Below are 21,613 nucleotides of genomic sequence, written 5' to 3'. Positions count from 1 at the left end.
CTGTGTACTTCTACACCAGGGCCCCCCTCCCCTGAAGGCCTGTCCTCCCTTTGAAGGCCTGCATCCCCCCCGAAGGCCTGCCTGCCTGTCCCCCTTTGAAGGTCTGCACCCCCCCCTTGAAGGCCTGTCCCCCCCTTGAAGGCCTGCCTGCCTGTCTCCCCCCCTGAAGGCCTGTCTCCCCCCATGAAGGCCTGTCCCCCCCCATGAAGGCCTGCCTGCCCGCCCCACCCCCACCCTGAAATACTGTTCACCCCCCCCCCACCCTGAAGGACTGCTTACCCCCCTGGCCTCCCCGCATCATTTAGCGTATAGAAGCAGCCAACAGTAAGATCGCGATGCCTGTGATCTTTGCGCTGCTTCGGTGCTGTTTCCTCCGCTGCGGTCCCCTGGTTTTTCCTATCCTCTTTCTGCACTCCCTCGTAATTGTTATTGGATTATTTTGTAATTGCTACTGGTTATATTATACACTTGACAACTAACTCTCTGTATCTTCGCTGTATATGTACAGTCTCTTCTCCTGTAAACCACTCTGAACTGTTTGTGGTATTGCAGTATACAAAAATAAAGTTGTTATTATTATTATTAATTCAAACTCCATTTAAGCTGAATCCTGGAAGAGCATTGCTGGGAGTAAGGATACAGTAGTAGATTTGTTATTCACAGACCTAGCATTTGCTATTTTGAGGTTATTAGGTGCGAGTGAGTCGGTGGTTGTGGGGATGGGCCTAAGGTATCGAGGTAAGGATTTCCTGTGGGTAAGGTGACAGATCACTATATCTACCCTGGCCTGTGATAACTGGAATGGGGGAGTACATGTTGGCAATGAGAGTAATTTGTATAAGATAGGAGAATACAGATTGTGGCATTGATATTATGAGGTAGTGTAAATTTGAATTACTGTGGTGGCTAGGTTGCCTATTAAGCTTTTGTTATTTTTAAAGCATTCTCAATGTATTATATAAACGTATTCATGACTCTTTAAATATCGGGCTGTAACCATATGTGTTGTGTTGTAAATAAAAACACTATTAATGACCCATGCACAAGGTAATTTTATCATTTGGTAAGAAACTGATTTCTATGTATAAATGAGCTCATATACCAAGTGGTATAAAAGTACATACCATGATATGGTATGGAAGTTGCTGGTAGGTGTGTGTAGGATGGAGATGGCATATTTTATAATTTTCTTTTTTTAATTCTTTATTTAAGTATTTTCATTCAATACAATAATTCGATACAGTATGCAATTTATAAACTTAATTGAAAAAAGAAAGAAAGAAAGAAAATAATGCATCTTACGAGTAATAAGGTTAAAAATAAAAATCCCATTCCCTATCAAACCCATCCCCCCTCCCAGGAGACCTGGTTCGATAGCAATAAAATGATTCATTCATAAGGCTTCTTTCTCTAATTCAATATAACTCTCCCATATATCAATAAATTTTGCCCATTGGTTATTTAGAAGGGCCGAAAGTCTATATTTTTCACAGACTATTCCTAAACGTTCCCTTACATCTCTTAAGGTAGGTACATTTGGCATACGCCAGTGTTGGGCAAGAGTCAATCTAGCAGCTATAAATGCTAGGTCCAAAAGTTTAGTTTGAGAAGATGTTAAACCTTCTATACAAAATGACCTCCTCACAGACAATAACTAGGACATCTTCCTAATTACTGAAACCTGGCTCAAAGACAATGACAATCACCTTGGGTATGCTTTACCCACCAGGGTACCAAGCAATAGCTTGCTCACGCACCAGCACTAGGAGGTGGAGGTGTAGCTGTCATCATTAAGTCCAACCTCAACCCAAGACTGATAGACATCACAAACTAGACGCACTAGAGTGCTTCACCTTCTCAATGGGCCACAACAGAGACCTAACCTTCACCTTGATATACAGAGCACCACACTCTCCAGTGACTATCTTAGATGACCTGCTATCCATCCTTAGTAAACTGACCGCTGGATGGTGTGAATAACACGAAGAAAGACCTGGTGAAGCTTGAACAATGGCCTGAAATTTGGCAGCTAAAATTTAATGCTAAGAAATGCAAGGTCATGTATTTGGGCTGCAAAAACCCGAGGGAACGGTACAGTTTAGCGGGTGAAGAACTTATGTGCACGACGGAAGAGCGGGACTTGGGTGTGATTATATGTGATGATCTTAAGGTGGCCAAAAAGGTTGAAAAAGTGACAATGAAAGCTAGAAGGATGCTAGGTTGCATAGGGAAAGGTATGGCCGGTAGGAAAAAGGAGGTATTGATGCCTCTGTATAAGACTCTGGTGAGACTCTTTTAGAATATTGTGTACAATTCTGGAGGCAGCACCTTCAAAAAGATATAAAAAGAATGGAGTCTGTCCAGAGGAAGGCTATTAAAATGGTGTGTGGACAGACTTTAAGATCACAATCTGTATACTTTGGATGAACGAAACAATGGATGAAAGGCAGGAGAGGGGAGATATGATAGAGACGTTTAAATACCTACGTAATATAAATGTGCATGAGTCGAGTCTCTTTCATTTGAAAAGAAACTCTGCAATGAGAGGCATAGGATGAAGTTCAGAGGTGATAGGCTCCGGCGTAATCTGAGGAAATACCTTTTTTTTTTTTACAGAAAGGGTGGTAGGTGCTTGGAACAGCTTTCCGGAAGAGGTGGTAGAAACAGAGACTGTGTCTGAATTCAAGTGCGGCTGGGGTAGGCAGGTGGGTTCTCTCGGAGAGAGAAAGAGGTAATGGTTACTGTGGATGGGCAGACTAGATGGGCCATTTGGCCTTTATCTGCCATCATGTTTCTATGTTGAAAACAAAATGTGGAACCAGTTCCTGAGCTTCCAAGAATGTAAAATTGTAAAGTTTATTAATACAAAAAACAATTCAAAAATATCACAATATGCTAAAAGTCAAATTGATACAACATAAGTCCACCTCATAAATAAGACCCTACACGGGCCATGTTTCGGCTTTTTAAAGCCTTCCTCAGGGATACTAAAAACATAATGATATAAAAAACAGGCATACAAATAAAAATGTGAAAAAAAAAAAAAGAATTAAAAAATGATAAAACCAAATCAATATACAGTCCAAATGCACATCGATATATACATTGACATGCAATCTACAATCCAAATGCACATCGATATATACATTGACATGCTCTTGTGTATAAAAAAATGGACTAAAATTCCAAAAGAGAATAAATGAATTTGTACATTCATATGAATGAAGTATACTTGGGTTCCAACTGCCGAAATCTCTGTTAAGACTTAGCTATTTCTGGGTGAGAATCCAAAGCTTTACCCGGTACTATGCTTGGGTTCCAACTGCCGAAATCTCTGTTAAGACTTACTCCAGCCCATCTACACCCTCCCAGCCATTGAAGCCCTCCCCTGCCCATCCTCCACCAAACGGCCATACACAGACACAGACCGTACAAGTCTGCCCAGTAACTGGCCTAGTTCAATATTTAATATTATTTTCTGATTCTAAATCTTCTGTGTTCATCCCACGCTTCTTTGAACTCAGTCACAGTTTTACTCTCCACCACCTCTCTCGGGAGCGCATTCCAGGCATCCACCACCCTCTCCGTAAAGTAGAATTTCCTAACATTGCCCCTGAATCTACCACCCCTCAACCTCAAATTATGTCCTCTGGTTTTACCATTTTCCTTTCTCTGGAAAAGATTTTGTTCTACGTTAATACCCTTTAAGTATTTGAACGTCTGAATCATATCTCCCCTGTCTCTCCTTTCCTCTAGGGTATACATATTCAGGGCTTCCAGGCTCTCCTCATATGTCTTCTGGCGCAAGCCTCCTATCATTTTCGTCGCCCTCCTCTGGACCGCCTCAAGTCTTCTTATGTCTTTCGCCAGATACGGTCTCCAAAACTGAACACAATACTCCAAGTGGGGCCTCACCAATGACCTGTACAGGGGCATCAACACCTTCTTCCTTCTACTGACTACGCCTCTCTTTATACAGCCCAGAATCCTTCTGGCAGCAGCCACTGCCTTGTCACACTGTTTTTTCGCCTTTAGATCTTCGGACACTATCACCCCAAGGTCCCTCTCCCCGTCCGTGCATATCAGCTTCTCTCCTCCCAGCATATACGGTTCCTTCCTATTATTAATCCCCAAATGCATTACTCTGCATTTCTTTGCATTGAATTTTAGTTGCCAGGCATTAGACCATTCCTCTAACTTTTGCAGATCCTTTTTCATATTTTCCACTCCCTCTTCGGTGTCTACTCTGTTACAAATCTTGGTATCATCTGCAAAAAGGCACACTTTTCCTTCTAACCCTTCAGCAATGTCACTCACATACATATTGAACAGGATTGGCCCCAGCACCGAACCCTGAGGGACTCCACTAGTCACCTTTCCTTCCTTCGAGCGACTTCCATTAACCACCACCCTCTGGCGTCTGTCCGACAGCCAGTTTCTGACCCAGTTCACCACTTTGGGTCCTAACTTCAGCCCTTCAAGTTTGTTCAACAGCCTCCTATGAGGAACTGTATCAAAGGCTTTGCTGAAATCCAAGTAAATTACATCTAGCATATGTCCTCGATCCATAGCATAGTACCGGGTAAAGCTTTGGATTCTCGCCCAGAAATAGCTAAGAAGAAAAAAAATAAAATAAAAAATAAAATAAAAATTTAAATTGAATCAGGTTGGGCAGACTGGATGGACCATTCGGGTCTTTATCTGCCGTCATCTACTATGTTACTATGTTACTTTAAAAAGTCAGTGCATGTATATAACCATATTCCAAACATCTGGATGTTTATGTGTAAATTGGTCATGTTAACATTTTTTTAAGTTTTTCATGCCTGTCACTATAATTTTATACACAAGAGTATGTCAATGAACATATATAAATGTGCATTTGGACGGTAGATTGCATGCCAATGTATATATTGATGTACATTTGGACTGTATATTGATTGGTTTTTGTCATTTTCTAATTTGTTTTTTCTCCTTTTTTTTTACATTTTTTTATACAATTATGTTTTTAGTACCCCTGAGAAAGGCTTTAAAAAGCCTAAACATGGCCCATGTAGGGTCTGGTTACTATTTATGCAGTGGACTTATGTTGTATCAATTTGACTTTTAGCATATTGTGATATTTTTGAATTGATTTTTGTATTAATAACTTTACAATTTTACACTCTTGGAAGCTCAGGAACTGGTTCCACATTTTGTTTTCAGTATTACCCGATCTTTGTGGTACCCAGGTCCATTTCTGTGGTTGGTAGGACTGTCCTCATGACGCACACCACCCCACAGCATCATTTTGCAATTGGAGGTCTATGTTTCTATGACCATCACATACAACCAAGTCATCATACTTGGAGACTAACTTCACAAGCTACCCACATGAGACCGGAGCTCCAGCAGACTTCATCACTTCACTATTGGACCTAGGCTTCCAAGAAATGGTCCCCTCACTGACTCACTCTGCAGGCCACCTCCTAGACCTAGTCTTTATTAAAAAAGACACTTGGCTCACCACACAAGCCCCAGCCTGAACCACCAAACCAGTAGCCTGGTCTGACCACCATTTAATCACATTCAACCACAATTACACAATAAAGCAACCATCAACCAGTAAGTAACCCCAACAGAAAATAACCACAATGACACATTCAACCTAGAGAATCTCTCCACAGGCCTCTCCAACCTAGCATGAACAGGAAAACCAAATTATCAATTTGTTGAGGAAGCTGTGGCTGATTGGCACACTGAGGTAAAATCCCTATATGAAGGGCTGGTCATAGTCAAAAAAATCAAATACTACCCCCGCAAACATTCTTCCCCAGCTAATTTAGACGAGCGCCCGGCTATCATCTGCTGCTGCCGTCGCTGCTGAACATTAAAAAAAAACCCGGCTTAGAGATTTCAGCCCGTAGCGAACTTATGCTCTGGGGCTCTACTGGGGGAAATGCTGCCGGGTCCTGCCTTCACGGAAACAGAAAGTAGGCAGGACCCGGCAGCAAGAAGAGCAAATGCTTCACTAACCTGTCTCCCGCCTTAGCCCGTAGCGAACACTTGCTTCAGGGCTCTCAACATGTTCGTGCTGGCTTCCCTTCTCTTCCCTTCGAAACTGGAAGTTATGTCTGGAGGGGGGGAGAAGGGAGGACGGCACGCACATGTTGAGAGCCCTGAAGCAAGCGTTCGCTACGGGCTAAGGTGGGAGACAAGTTAGTGAAGCATTTGCTCTTCTTGCCCCTGGGTCCTGCCTACTTTCTGTTTCCACGAACACAGGACCCGGCAGCCCCCAATAGGTGGATCGCGATCTTGGGCCGATCAGCCTTCCTCTGACGGCAGAATTGACGTCGGTGAGAGGAATGCTGGTCGGCTGAAGCAGAGAGAGCTTGGGGCGCCGTCGGCTTTCAGGCCTGTTATTGGTGGCGGTTTGGGTCCTGGTCCCCGATGGCAGTGGCTTGGGGGAGGGCAGGGAGAAAGAAAGAAAAAGGGCAGGCAGGGAGACAGAAGGAAAGAAGAGAAACAGAAAAAAAAGAAAGGGAGGCAGAGAGAAAAAAAAGGCAGGGAGAGAGGAAGGAAAAGTTGGGGGAGGGAATGAGGTCTGGAGGAGAGGAAGCATACAGGCTAAAAGAAGGGAAGAAAGATTGGATGCACAGTCAGAAGAAGAAAGTGCAACCAGAGACTCATGAAATCACCAGACAAAGTAGGAAAAATGATTTTATTTTAAATTTAGTGATCAAAATGTGTCTGAATTTATATCTGCTGTCTATATTTTACACTAAGGTCCCCTTTTACTAAACCGCAATAGAGGTTTTTAGCGCAGGGAGCCTATGAGCATCGAGAGCAGCACTGGGCATTCAGCGCAGCTCCCTGCGCTAAAAACTGCTATCGTGGTTTAGTAAAAAGGGAGGGGGTATATTTGTCTATTTTTGTATGGTTGTTACTGAGGTGACAGTGCATAGAGTCATCTGCTTTGACCTCTTTGAAAACCATGGAATAGGAATGATAATTAACATTTTCTATGCGTACAGTGTGCTTTGTGTTTTTTAAAAATTTTATTGTTGGTAGGTCATTTTGACTTGGTCATTTTAAAAGTAGCTCGCAAGCCCAAAAAGTGTGGGCACCCCTGCTCTAGAACATCGCTCCTTAGTTTTATCAAGTGGTGCAGTGAGGAGCCAGCACTTTACATCTTATCACCTCATTCTTTCTTTTTTTTCTCCTCATGTACAGCACGGTTCTTTATTCTAAACAGCTCTGGCACTAACAGTGCTACAGGTGCCTTATGATACTTTCACTACCACTTGTAGTCAGGTTCGGCATTTTATCATGGTTTGGGTTTTTTATTTAGTTTTTCACCAGTATTTATTTATTAAAGCAGCCTTTTTTAACAGCCCGATGCCCCTCCCCTATCAGTGTGCATTCAATCCACTGCCGACACTATTTTGGCGCCTCTTTCAACAGATCAAATATCATAGCCCCACTGTCGCATGTTCACATTTATTCTGCTTACGAGTTTATCTCATCAATGCAGAGACCTTTTCGTTAAGTCCATTTTACTCTCCCTTTTTTACTTTCCCGAGTGCTGTGGTTTTATTCTTTGGTTTTAATAGAAGCTCATTTGAACAATAATTTAGATCTTTCCCAGGTTTCACTTTTCATCTACCCGGTCTTTTCTGGTTTCCTTTATATAGTCTGCTTTTCGTCTGGAGTCTTTTGAGTTTAGAATTACATTTTATGACATATTTTTGTGGTTATAATTGTATGACATGTCTAAATCGGTCAAGTTATCCATTCTTTTTATTATTTTTTGTCCCCTCTTACAGTGGCAGACCGCCCCGGGTGCCAGCCTTAGGGGGGTACACAGCCGGCTGGATCCAGAACCTTCCGAGCTGCTCTAAATGGCACCTGCACCTCAGCGGGCTGCCGTACTTATTCCGAAGCAGAGTCGGCAGCCACACTGAAGTGCAGGAAGGTCCTGCGATGACTGCATTTGCCACCTCTGCCTTCGGAAGACTTAAGTGGCGTCGGAAGGGGTGGACTGGCAGCTGCAGTCATTGTGGAACCTTGTCACAACTCCATGCGTCTGCCGGCCCACCTCCTCCAACATCACTTACATCTTCCAGAGGCAGAGGCAACAGAAGCAATCACCATGGGACTTTGCTGGTTTGGAGGGAGAGAGGAGCATAGCAGGGTGGTAGAGTGAGAAAAAGGGGGTCAGGGTGGTATGGAATGGTGGTGGAGGGAGAGAAATGGGGCAGATGCTGATGGAATTGGTGTGGAGGAAGGAGAGAGAAACATAAAGGGGAAGGATACTGGATGGAATTGGGTTGTAGGGAAAGAAAGGGGGCAGATGCTGATGGAAGTGGGGGGGAAGGGAGAGGAGAGCGTGAAATGCCAGACCATGGGCGTGTGGGAGAGGGAAGGGAAGAACAGGAGAGAGATGCCAGACCATTGGAGGAGGAAAGGGAAGAAAATGGATGCCAGAATAGGGGTGAAGGGAGAGATGGAAGGGGAATACAAGGAGAGAAGATGCCATATAGAAGGGGCAGAGAGAGGGTAGACAGTGGTTGAAAGGAAGAGTGACAAGACTATGAGGAAAGCAGAAACCAGAGAAGACAATGTAGAAAAAAATTATATTTATTTTTTTTGCTTTAGGGGAGATGCATCGCTGTTTCTGTGGTATTGCATTGTATAGTCTGCTTTTCGTCTGGAGTCTTTTGAGTTTAGAATTACATTTTATGACATATTTTTGTGGTTATAATTGTATGACATGTCTAAATCAAGTTATCCATTCTTTTTATTATTTTTTGTCCCCTCATACAGTGGCAGACCGCCACTTTCATCCAGCTTCTTGGTGGTTCAATTTAACCTTTGTCTACGTTTTTCTATTTTATCCCCTCCTTTTACAAAACTGTAGAGTGTTTTTTTTAGCACCAGCCATGGTGGTAATTGCTCAGAATTCTATGAGAGTCTGAGCTGTTACCACCATGGCTAAAAACCACATTATAGTTTTGTAAAAGGGAGAGGGGTTAGTTTGTGATTACATATTCCATACTAGGTGTTTTCTGTGTTCTATGTGTTCGAAAGACATGGTTTTCAGTTAGGATTGACTGTGTAGGATTGATCTGTACTAGACTGGCTTGTTTAGTTTTACAGTGGGTGTATTGATGTTGTACTGCTCAGTGCAGTATGTAAGATGCTGCCTTTTCCTAGGTGCACTCTTGTGTGATGTGTGGATTGTTACTAAAAATCATGTTTTTCATACAGATGAGGGGGGTGTAAAAAAATGATGGGCCTCGGGTGTCACATATGCTAGGTACACCTTCATAGTTTATATCTAATCCACAAGCCTGCTTTTAGGACCTACAGGGTATGTAGCCCTCTGATTCATGACAATTTCACTTCTCATGTTATCTTATCCATTCTTTTTATTATACAACTGCCCAGATAAGCATCAGTCTTTGACGCGATTGGACCTTGAAAACTAACGGCAACAGTGTTCTCCCCAGAAATTTTTTCCAGCCATGAAAACTATTTGCTGCATTTAGTGTGCCACAAAAAACATTTGCTCTGTTTAGTGTGCCGGAGTTAAAAAAGTTTGAGAGATGCTGCTCTATACCATTTGAAAGAGGGCAAATATCTAATTATTCACTTCTAGAATTGGATACTTCTTAAATTTAATAAAAAATTATGGAAAAAGTGTCAAACCTTAAGAAAGGCTGCCATATTGAGCATTGGAAAATAACTAATAATAATTAACTAATACAAATCGTACACATTTAGGGCTCTTTTTACTAAGCTGTGCTAGCGGTTTTACCATGTGCTTAGCTCGCGCAGAATTGCAGTGCTAGACACTAATGCCAGCATTGAGCTGGCGTTAGTTCTAGCCGTGTAGTGCGGCAATTCTGCACGCGCTAAAACGCTATTGCAGCTTAGTAAAAGGAGCCCTTAATTTTCCCCACCACCAAATTTCCCCGTCCCACCCCACCCGCCTACTTTTTCATGCCACCCGGCTGGAAAAAATTTCTGGGGAGAACACTGCTTCCCCCTGGTTTAATGACGACTTAAGAACTAAGAATAGAGAACTAAGGAGAGCGGAATGAAAATGGTACAAATCCAGACTAAATAGTGACAGATCCAAATGGAAAGATCTGCATCCTATATAATAAAAGGCTAGCCGTGCATGCGCACTCCTATTTGCGTGCTTCCGAGATCAGTAGGTCTGTGGTCGCAGGAGTGCACATGCGCGCTTATAGATCACCAGCCACCGATCGCCTCCACAAGCCGGGACTGCAGCTAGCCACCAATCTCCGTTCCTCCAGCAGGGGGGGGGGTGTCTGGGAGGAGAGGTTCGCAGCCGCTCAGCGCCCCCACCGAGGAGCCCAGCAACTTTCCGCTGCCCAGGACCCGAGTCCTTTGCCGCCCCCACTTCCCTTCCCGCGTGCCCGACTGGCGATTTAAGCAGCGTGTGCAGCAGTCTTCACACGCTGCTTCGGGCCCTTCTACTGCCCTGATTTGCTCTGCCGCGTCTCTGATGATGTCATCAGGGAGTGCCAGAGTAAATCAGGGCAGTAGAAGGACCCAAAGCAGCGTGTGAAGACTGCTGTACATGCTGCTTGAATCGCCATGTGTAGTCGGGCCTGCGGGAAGGGAAGGGGGGCGGGGGCGGCAAAGGACTCGGGACCGCATTTGTAGTCGGGACCGCTGGAAGGGAAAGGGGGGTAGAGGAAACGCTAATGCTGCTGCACAGGGAACTGGTGTGGGGGGAGGGAAATGGAGGGGGAGGGAATGCTGCTTTGGACAGACAGACAGAGGGAGGAAGGGAGACAGAAAGAAAAGAAGAAAGACACAGGGGCAGGGAGATACACAGAAAGACAGACAGACAAAGGTGGCCAGGGACACAGACAGACAAAGAAAGACAGCGGGAGTCGCGTCAGAAGGGGTGCGGAATGCGGCAGAGGGAACTTTTCCAATGGGAGCAACTGGGCAGATGTCGGGAACCTCTGATCAGGGGCAGAGCAAGGTAAGTGTATCATAGGGATAAAAAGGAGGAGGGGGGGAGAAAAAGGAAGGGAAGCCTACTGCTGGACAGGGGGAGAAGGAAAGAGGTGCTGCTGGACAGGGGGGAGGTAAAACAAAGGGAGAAGGGCTGCTGCTGCATAAGGAGAGCAGTGAAAGGGTGGTGGTGGACACTGGGGAGGTAAAAGGAAGGGACAATGGACAGGGGTAGCAGGCAAGGGGTGGTGATGGACAGCCAAGGAAAAAGAAAGAAAGCGGCTAAGGAGAGAGAGAGAAAGAGATAAAGACACACACACATATATCCTAGCACCCATTAATGTAACGGGCTATAAGACTAGTAAAGTATATAAAATACCCACCCTAGAGGCTAAAAAGAAGTACTACTCTGAACAATTCTTAAAGACCCCCAAATAGATCAAAAAACCTTTTCAAACAAACAAAAAATATACTCAAAACATCATAGGGAAACAATCAATATCTTAACACTGAACTTGACAGCGAAATGCTCTCAGAATACTTCGTTGATAAAAGTAGACAAAATACGGTCTCACTTTGACTCCATTACAGACACTGTCTCCCTGCAACCCAGACAAAACAACTAAAACCACAAGTTGTAACCTAACTAACTTCAATATAGTCTCCCACGACGACATCATTGAGATACTAGGCACAATGCACCCTTCTGGCTCCATCCTAGACCCCTGTCCGCCACACCTCTTAGTGGCGGCAAAAGACACCTTTGCAGACTGCATCCTTCCTCTCATCAACACCTCCCTACAAACAGGCATAGTGGCCACAAACTTGAAGTCAGCAATCATCAGACCAATCCTGAAGAAACCCATGCTCGACCCTAACTTGAATGGCAATTTTAGACCTGTCTCCAACCTACCCTTAGTCTCCAAGATCCTGGAAAAAACCAATATTAAACCAATTGCATTCATTCATTGACAAACAATTAGCACTATCCACCTTCCAATCTGGATTCAGGAAAAGCACAGTTACTCACCTTAACAGTTGTTATCCAGGGACAGCAGGCAGCTATTCTCACAAGTGGACTGACGTCAATCAACTGAGCCTTGATGTGGACGCCTCACAAGCAGACTTGCTTGAAGAAACTCGAAGTTTCGAGTCGCCCGCATCGCACATGCGCGAGTGCCTTCCCGCCCAGTGCAGGGCGCGTCTCCTCAGTTCAGATAGCCAGCAGAGAAGCCAACCTGGGGAGGAGGGTGGGATGTGAGAATAGCTGCCTGCTGTCCCTGGATAACAACTGTTACGGTGAGTAACTGTGCTTTATCCCAGGACAAGTAGGCAGGTATTCTCACAAGTGGGTGACCTCCAAGCTAACTAAAGAGGGATGGTGGGAAAGTTGGCAACCTAGGAGAATAAATTTTGCAATACTGTTTGGCCAGACTGTCCATCCCGTCTGGAGAAAGTATCCAGACAATAGAGAGAAGTGAAGGTATGAACCGAGGACCAAGTAGCAGCTCTACAAATTTCCTCAATAGGTGTAGATCTGAGGAAAGCTACAGAAGCTGCCATTGCTCTGACCTTATGGACTGTGACTTTACTGTGAAGGGGTAATTCAGCCTGGGCATAGTAGAAAGAGACACAAGCCGCCATCCAATTGGAGATGGTACGCTTAGAAATAGGATGTCCCAACTTGTTCGGATCAAAGGAGACAAAAAGTTGAGGAGCAGTTCTGTGTGGTTTGGTGCGTTCCAAGTAGAAAGCCAAAGCACGTTTGCAGTCCAGAGTATGAAGAGCTGATTCTCCAGGATGAGAATGAGACTTTGGAAAAAACACTGGAAGAACAATGGATTGGTTGAGATGAAATTCCGAGACCACTTTAGGAAGAAATTTCAGATGAGTGCGAAGAATCACCTTGTCATGATGGAACACAGTGAAAGGTGGATCCGCAACCAACACTTGGAGCTCATTGACTCATCGAGCAGAAGTGAGGCCAATGAGAAATACTACTTTCCAAGTGAGATACTTCAGATGAGCCTTGTCCATGGGTTCAAATGGAGGTTTCATCAGCTGAGTAAGAACAATATTGAGGTCCCAAACCACAGGAGGCGGTTTGAGAGGAGGATTGACATTGGAAAGTCCTTTCATGAATCTGGAAACCACAGGATGAGCAGAGAGGGGTTTTCCTTCAATAGGCTGATGGAAAGCAGCAATTGCACTAAGTTGGACTCGTATCGATGTAGACTTGAGGCCAGAATGAGAAAGGTGCAAAAGATAGTCCAAAACTGAAGATAAGGAGGAATGTTGAGGCTCCTTATGATGAGAAAAACACCAAGTAGAAAATCTAGTCCATTTCTGGTGATAGCATTGTCTAGTAGTAGGCTTCCATGAAGCTTCCAAAATATCCCTCACAGATTGAGAAAACTGAAGAGGAGCAATGTTGAGAGGAACCAAGCTGTCAGGTGTAGAGACTGCAGGTTGGGATGAAGCAGAGATCCCTGATGCTGCGTAAGCAGAGAGGGAAAAACTGGTAGAAGGTATGGCTCCCTGCTGTTGAGTTGAAGGAGAAGGGAGTACCAAAGTTGTCCCGGCCACCGAGGAGCAATCAGAATCATGGTGGCATGATCGTTCTTCAACTTGACCAGAGTCTTGAGAATGAGAGGGAATGAATATAGGAAGAGATTCGTCCATTCCAGAAGAAAAGCATCTGCCTTGAGGCGATGAGGAGAGAATATCCTGGAGCAGAACTGAGGCAGTTTGTAGTTGTGGGGAGCTGCAAATAGGTCTATCTGAGGTGTTCCCCACTGTGAAAAAATGTGATGAAGAGGCGAGGAATGGAGTGTCCATTCGTGACATTGCAGAAGACTCCTCAAGTTGTCCGCCAAACAATTCTTCACCCCTTGGATGTAGTCAGCTTTGAGGAAGGTGTTGTGGCAGATTGCCCAGTCCCAATCCTTCAGAGCTTCTTGACAAAGGAAGGCAGATCCTGTCCCTCCCTGTTTGTTGACATAATACATGGCGACTTGGTTGTCCGTCCGAATGAGGACTACCTGATCTTGAAGAAGATGTTGAAAAGCGTTGCGAACCTTGAGGATCGCTCTGAGTTCCAACAGATTGATATGACACTGACAATCCGTACTGGTCCAGTGGCCTTGAGTACGGAGACCATTGAGATGAGAGCCCCAAGCGTAGGTCGAAGAATCTGTCATGATGACCTTCTGATGGGGGGGGGGCGTTTGAAAAAGCAAGCCCCTGGAGAGATTGGAAGAGAGCATCCATCAACGGAGAGACTGATTCAATGAAGGAGTGACTGTTATGTGTTGAGAAAGTGGGTCGCAAACCTGCGTCCATTGAGATGCCAGGGTCCACTGAGGAATTCTGAGGTGAAGTCTGGCAAAGGGAGTCAGGTGTACTGTGGAGGCCATGTGACCTAGGAGTATCATCATGTGTCTCGCTGAGATGGAAGACCGGGAAGACACTTTTTGACAGAGATGAAGAAGAGCTTCCAGACGTTGTTGTGGGAGGAATGCTCTGAGTTGGACAGTGTCCAGAACAGCTCCAATGAATTGTAAATTCTGTGTGGGCTGAAGTTGGGATTTGGGAAAGTTGATTTCGAATCCCAAACTTTATAGGAACCAGGTAGTCCGTTGAGTCGCTACAATAACACCTTGAGATGTTGAATCTTTGATGAGCCAGTCGTCAAGGTAAGGAAAGACCATGGTTCCGTAGAGCTGCTGCTACCACTACCAGGCACTTGGTGAACACTCTGGGAGATGAAGCCAGGCCGAAGGGCAGCACTCTGTATTGATAATGCAGATTCCCCACCCGAAATGTGAGATATTGACGGGAGGCCAGATGAATGGGGATAAGAGTGTAGTCCTCCTTGAGATCCAGAGAGCATAACCAGTCATTCTGCTCGAGAAGGGGATAAAGGGATGCCAAGGACAACATTCGAAATTTTTCTTTCACCAAAAAATTGTTGAGAACCCTGAGATCCAGAATGGGCAGCAGATCGCCCATCTTCTTCGGAACAAGGAAGTAACGGGAGTAAAACCACCTGTTCTGCTGTTCCAAAGGAACTGGTTTGATGGTATGGAGACGAAGCAGAGCTTGAGCTTCCTGAAGAAGAAGGGCAGTCTGAGAAGATCGGAAGGATACTCTCTTGAAGGAAGGTTTGGTGGAACCCGAGTGAAATGAAGAGAGTACCCTTCCCCGATGATGGTGAGCACCCAAAGGTCGGATGTAATAGTCATCCATCAGTGGTAAAAATGATGGAGACGACCTCCTATAGGAGGAAGAGAAGTCAGAGTCAGAACGGTAGAGGTTATGCTCTGTTTTAAACAGCCAAAAATGCTGAGTAGCCTTAGGCACAGCAGAAGGTTGAGGTTTTTGTTGCTTCTGAGGCTGCTGTTTTTTAAGGAGAGGGCGATTGTAAGGAGCCTTCCTCGGAGCAAAACTCCGTTGATAGATAGGAGCAGGGTGTGTAGATTTGGCAGAAGCTGGCTTTGGCTTAGGTCTGACAATAGAAGCAAAGGATTTTTTCATGTTCAGACAATTTCTTGGTCATTGCCCGCACAAGGAATATTAGCTAAGCGATCCTGAAGATTAGGGTCCACATCAATAGTACGAAGCCAGGCAAGGTGACGCATGGCTACAGAGCAAGCAGCTGCCCGGGCAGATAACTCGATGGCATCGTAAGATGACTGGAGGAGATGTAATCGAAGTTGTGATAAAGAAGCAAGGACTTCTTGAAATTCAAAGTGCTTTTGAGTATCCATATAAGTCAAGAATTTTGATAATAGAGAAATGAGGAACTCAAAATAAGTAATAAAATGAAAATTATAATTGAGGACTTTAGAGGACATCATGGCATTTTGATAGATGCGACGTCCGGATTTGCCCATAGTTTTCCCTTCCTTTCCAGGAGGAACGGTGGCATAAACCTTGGAAGGATGGGACCTCTTCAAGGAGGACTCGACTAGCAGGGACTGATGAGATAACTGCGAGTTGTCAAACCCTTTGCGTTGTACAGTTTTATACCTAGAGTCCAATTTGCCTGGAACAGCCGGTATGGTATAAGGGGTCTCCAGGCATCGACCAAAAGTCTGAGACAAAAGCTTGTGAAGAGGAAGCTTAAAAGATTCTGCCGGAGGTTGAGGAAGATGCATGACTTCGAGGTACTCTTAGAATATTTGGAACCAGCATCTAATTGAAGATCCAAATCAACAGCCATCTGACGAAGAAAATATGAGAAAGATAGCTGATCCGACCATGCTTTGCCTCGAGAAGGACTCAAGGACGTCGAGGCAGCCTGGGTCTAAGATGAAGCTTCGGCAGGAAAAAAGGCATCAAAAGAATATGGAGACTTGGACGAAGCAATTGAAACCGCTGCATTCTCGAGGTTCGGAAGTGGAGACCTCGTGCAAGTAGTTGGCGGTCTAGTCGAAGTAGGAGTAGAGCGAGGCTTAGTTGAAGAGGGACGTTCTTTAGAAGAACTATGCCTGGAAGTATGCCTCGATGAAGGCCTCGATCGTCGGTGAGAATGATGCTTGGAAGCAGATCTCGAAGATCGAGTTGACTTCGCCTCGGAGACAGAAGCAGCCGATGCCACCAAAGAATGGATAGGACTGGAGGCAGTAGAGCGAAGTTACAGAGGCTTGATGGAGGAACCTCGATGCACTCCCAAAGACTCTGCTCCTTGGATAGAGTGTGAGGATTCCTGCCGAGGCACTTGCAAAGATTTGCTCCTTGCTTCACGTGCTTGGATACCAGACAAGACACTCGCAGAGACTCTGCTCCCTGCAAAGAGTGTGTAAGTTCAGACTGAGGCAAAGGAAGTGGCTCGACCTCACGGGAGTCTGCTGAATGCCCAGGCTGGATGAGAGGAAGAAGCTTCGGTCCCATATTAGTAAGGAACTGAATGAATTGCTTCTCCAACATGGTCTGGAAAGAAGCCGGCAAGGATGGATCCGCGTCTTAAACCAGACCACCTGCTTTGGCTGGAGGCTCCACCGAGGCAGTGTAAACGTGCTTTGACTTGGAAGTCTTAGGCACTTTGAGCACCACCGCTGGAACTTTCTGCTGAGTTATCTGACCTGAGGAAACAGGGGAAGATACAGCAGGTGTCGTCGAAGAGAGAGTCGCTGCAAACGACGAAGGTCTGATGAGGTTCGAGGTAGAAGCAGGAGGAGTCTCGGTCGAAGGTGAGGCCGAGAGCGCCTTCGATGTCACGGGATCGGAGGAAGAATCCATCCCGAACAGTTTCTCCACCAAAAGGTGATGACGTTTAAGGGCTCGAGGTTGAAGAGTAGCACAGCGCTCGCACGATTTCGGGTGATGTTCCGGCCCAAGGCACTTGAGGCACCAACGGTGTGGGTCCGTAAGGGAAATCGCACGCTGGCACTGGCTACACTTCTTGAAGCCCGTGACAGGCCAGGACATAGGAGGAAAAATAGCCGCCGCAAGATCGAAGCCCTTGGGCTGCGGCAGAGCGGCCTGCCCCAGCAAACGGACAGAAGATTGAAAATTTTTTTTTTTTTTAACTAGAAATAAAGGAAGAACAGTGATTCGTGAAGAAAAAAATGCAAACCGTGGTTCAGAGAAGGCACGAAGTAACGAAGTTAAACGCAGAGAATCAAAGACGGACTTCTCAGCTCCGCGGAAAACTGAGAATAAGGAGACACGCCCTGCGCTGTGCGGGAAGGCACTCGTGCATGTGCGGTGCGGTCGACTCGAAACTTCAAGTTTCTTCAAGCAAGTCTGCTTGCGAGCTTCTGCATCTGGGCTCTGCTGATGACGTCACCCATATGCGAGAATAGCTGCCTGCTTGTTCTGGGATAAACTATGTATGTTTAACCTGTAACCCGTTCTGAACTCTTTGGGGACAACGGTTTAGTAATCTATATAAATATATACATACTAGTCTGCTGGTCACAGCTTCTATATTTTTTTAAGGATCATCTGTTGGGTAGGTGGCACATCAACTGAAATCTTTCCAGGTAAGGGAAACCGACTTGACAATCTATTCTACTAGGCTGGATCTAGACCAGTAGTCTCAAACTTGCAGCCAGGGAGGAACATGCGGCTCACCAGGTACTATTTTGAGGCCCTTGGTATGTTAATCATAATCACAAAAGTTTCTTGATCATATGTCTCTTTAGCTATAAATTACAATATTATTAGGACTTAGCTAAAATGAAAGATTTATAAACTACAAAGAGTTTTAAAAGCTCATGTAAAACTGTCATTTCTTTAATAAGACATTAACTATTTTTTTCTGAGGCCCTCCAAGTACCTACAAATCCAAAAATGTGGCCCTGCAAAGGGTTTGAGTTTGAGACCACTGATCTAGACCCTAAGGATTCACATTTCAGTAGCAGACACTACTATTACTGCTACTTATCATTTCTATAGCACTGAAAGATGTACGCAGCGCTGTACATTTAACATACAATAGACGGTCCTTGCTCAGAAGAGCTTACAATCTAATTTGGAGAGACAGACAGGAATCTCAGAGTCTGGGAGATTCTGGTAGAGGAAATGATACAACGGATATAGAAATCTGACAACAATCAGTGGGAGTTAAGAGTTGAAAGGAGTTTCAAAAAAGTAGGCTTTTAGCTTGGATTTAAATACTGCTAGAGACGGAGCTTTGATGCGAGGAACTGCAAGAAATGGGCAGGAGACTAAAAAATGCTTCTACCTCTTCCTCCTCCCCCCCCAAACAAAAATAATTCAACTGTTCTAACCCCAATATCTCTTTTTTTATATGAAATCTAGACACTTGCAAATCTGCAAAAGACCTCCTACACGTGTTAACATTTGAAAGAGAAGAAATCGGCGGGTGAACAGCGCTGGTTATTTAACCGTTCGAGAAGGGTCAGCGTTAGACTAAACTGCGTGGCACCGGTGCCCAAGTACAACGCTAGAAGGAGAACAGCGTATACAGTCCCTAGGCACGGGGCATAAGCTTGGTACTCACGGGCAGGAACTATCCTGGACAGATTGGCTTCCCCCAGAGCTTTCCTGCCGGCTGCACTTCCTTTCTTACCAGCCCCAGAGCCACCGCCGCTGCCGCCGGGCTTCTTGTTCTTCTTAACCACCTCCCACTTGCCGGGTGTCGAGGCCATACCTAGTCTGGCGGGAAAAGCAAGTGAACAGCTCTTTCTCCCTCACACACCGCAGCGACAAGAACAAATCGAGGAGCGCGCGTCCTGTGGCCCAGCACGAGCCAGACAACTACAGGAAAGGAATGACTGACGTGAAAGAACAGCCAACAAAACCACTTTGTAACGCCCCGCTCTTACTCAATTGCTCGGCGCTGGCTCACGCAGGCGCCCCTCTGGGAGCTCTAGCGTTTATTTTGCCACGTCTTCTCTCAGCAACCGAGGCGAAAGGTGTTTGCTAACATTTGTACCTGCTTGCTCAAGAAATTTGTTTTTAAATTGTTTGGGAGGTTGGGTTTACTATCAAGACTTAAATTTGCAGAAAAAAGGAAGTAGAATCATGGAACCGGGAAAGGCATGGGTGGGCCAAGAACAGGAGCAACAGAAGAGAGGACGGCTCAGAAATTACAGTAACTACAGCTCCGCTCCAGGTTCACAAACTACCCTCAAGTTTCAAGTTTAATGTGGGTTTACTGCCTTGCACAATGGCCAATGCCTTCTAGGTGGCTGACATTGTGATAGGTAAGGGGTGCAGTGTTAGGGTTACCAGATTTCCTCTTTACAAAAAAAAAAAAGACACTTGGCCCCGCCCGTTCCACCCCCACAAATGGTCTGCGTTTCCTCCCCCGAGCTCCAGACCGCTTGGAGGACCTCCGTGTAGAGAATGACCCCGGATACATTTTTCCCTATCCTGTCCCCCCAAGTTTTGCTACTGTCCCTGTCCTTGTCCCATTCCTGTAAGCTTAGGGCAGTCTTCTCAAACTCAAACCCTTTGCAGGGCCACATTTTGGATTTCCAGGTACTTGAAGGGCCTCAGAAAAATAGTTAATGTCTTATTAAAGAAATGACAATTTTGCATGAGGTACAACTCTTTATCCCCAGGACAAGTAACATAGTAACATAGTAGATGACGGCAGATAAAGACCTGAATGGTCCATCCAGTCTGCCCAACCTGATTCAATTTAAATTTTTTTTTTTTTCTTCTTAGCTATTTCTGGGCGAGAATCCAAAGCTTTACCCGGTACTATGCTTGGGTTCCAACTGCCGAAATCTCTGTTAAGACTTACTCCAGCCCATCTACACCCTCCCAGCCATCGAAGCCCTCCCCTGCCCATCCTCCACCAAACGGCCATACACAGACACAGACCATACAAGTCTGCCCAGTAACTGGCCTAGTTCAATATTTAATATTATTTTCTGATTCTAAAGCTTCTTTGAACTCAGTCACAGTTTTACTCTCCACTACCTCTCTCGGGAGCGCATTCCAGGCATCCACCACCCTCTCCGTAAAGTAGAATTTCCTAACATTGCCCCTGAATCTACCACCCCTCAACCTCAAATTATGTCCTCTGGTTTTACCATTTTCCTTTCTCTGGAAAAGATTTTGTTCTACGTTAATACCCTTTAAGTATTTGAACGTCTGAATCATATCTCCCCTGTCTCTCCTTTCCTCTAGGGTATACATATTCAGGGCTTCCAGTCTCTCCTCATACGTCTTCTGGCGCAAGCCTCCTATCATTTTCGTCACCCTCCTCTGGACCGCCTCAAGTCTTCTTACGTCTTTCGCCAGATACGGTCTCCAAAACTGAACACAATACTCCAAGTGGGGCCTCACCAATGACCTGTACAGGGGCATCAACACCTTCTTCCTTCTACTGACTACGCCTCTCTTTATACAGCCCAGAATCCTTCTGGCAGCAGCCACTGCCTTGTCACACTGTTTTTTCGCCTTTAGATCTTCGGACACTATCACCCCAAGGTCCCTCTCCCCGTCCGTGCATATCAGCTTCTCTCCTCCCAGCATATACGGTTCCTTCCTATTATTAATCCCCTGCAATCCGCTAAGAAGATCGACTGTTGGCTCCGGGCGGCTTTCCCGCAGAGGAGAGAATCCTGCATTCACCGTGGACCTCATCTGGGGCAGCCTCCTTGGAGCGGCTGGGGCACGGGCAGTGTGTCTGGGAGGGAATGCATGGATGGGAGAACATCGCAGGGGAGGAGACATAGGCATCCTGGGACTGTCGGCCAGAAGAAGCCCTTTCTGGATACGTCAATCGCTCCTCCTAAACTTACTTGCTCTACTTCATCACTGACGCTGACCCATTCTGCTTCTATTCCTTTCTCTCCTCTCTTCTACCTTCCAAAGTATTTAGATCAATGCTGTCTTTTTAAAATGTTTATTTTATTTTTATTTTTCCTCTAACTCTACTTTTCACTTCACTATTACCCTCCAGGTACTTTAGTTAGATTGTGAGCCTTCGGGACAGTAAGGGAATTTTCCAAGTACCTTTCTTATTTCTAATCTTAATGTATATTTTCTGTAAACCGCTTAGAACCTAACGGATGTAGCGGTATATAAGAAATAAATTACATTACATTACATTAATCCCCAAATGCATTACTCTGCATTTCTTTGCATTGAATTTTAGTTGCCAGGCATTAGACCATTCCTCTAACTTTTGCAGATCCTTTTTCATATT

At 45.2% G+C, this 21,613-nt stretch overlaps 1 protein-coding gene across 3 annotated transcripts in view; it reads right to left on the bottom strand.

Annotated features, from left to right (window-relative positions):
- The window catches only part of TMEM214 (transmembrane protein 214), a 268,669-nt gene extending 249,247 nt beyond the window's left edge, over positions 1 to 19,422 (bottom strand). The window contains exon 1 of one of the 3 annotated variants that reach the window (XM_033938430.1): positions 19,275 to 19,422. Coding sequence is in view for 2 of the 3 variants with exons in the window: in XM_033938428.1 (XP_033794319.1) it covers positions 18,950 to 19,097 (148 nt within the window). In the remaining variant the exon portion in view is untranslated. The other 2 variants (XM_033938429.1, XM_033938428.1) reach the window with 2 other exon arrangements.
- Between the last annotated feature and the right edge of the window lie 2,191 nt (positions 19,423 to 21,613).

Source organism: Geotrypetes seraphini, chromosome 3 (assembly GCF_902459505.1).
Source record: "Geotrypetes seraphini chromosome 3, aGeoSer1.1, whole genome shotgun sequence".
In the NCBI taxonomy this organism is placed as follows: domain Eukaryota; kingdom Metazoa; phylum Chordata; class Amphibia; order Gymnophiona; family Dermophiidae; genus Geotrypetes; species Geotrypetes seraphini.
The sequence above is the reverse complement of the archived record's forward strand: the minus strand, read 5'-3'. Positions and strand labels throughout refer to the sequence as shown.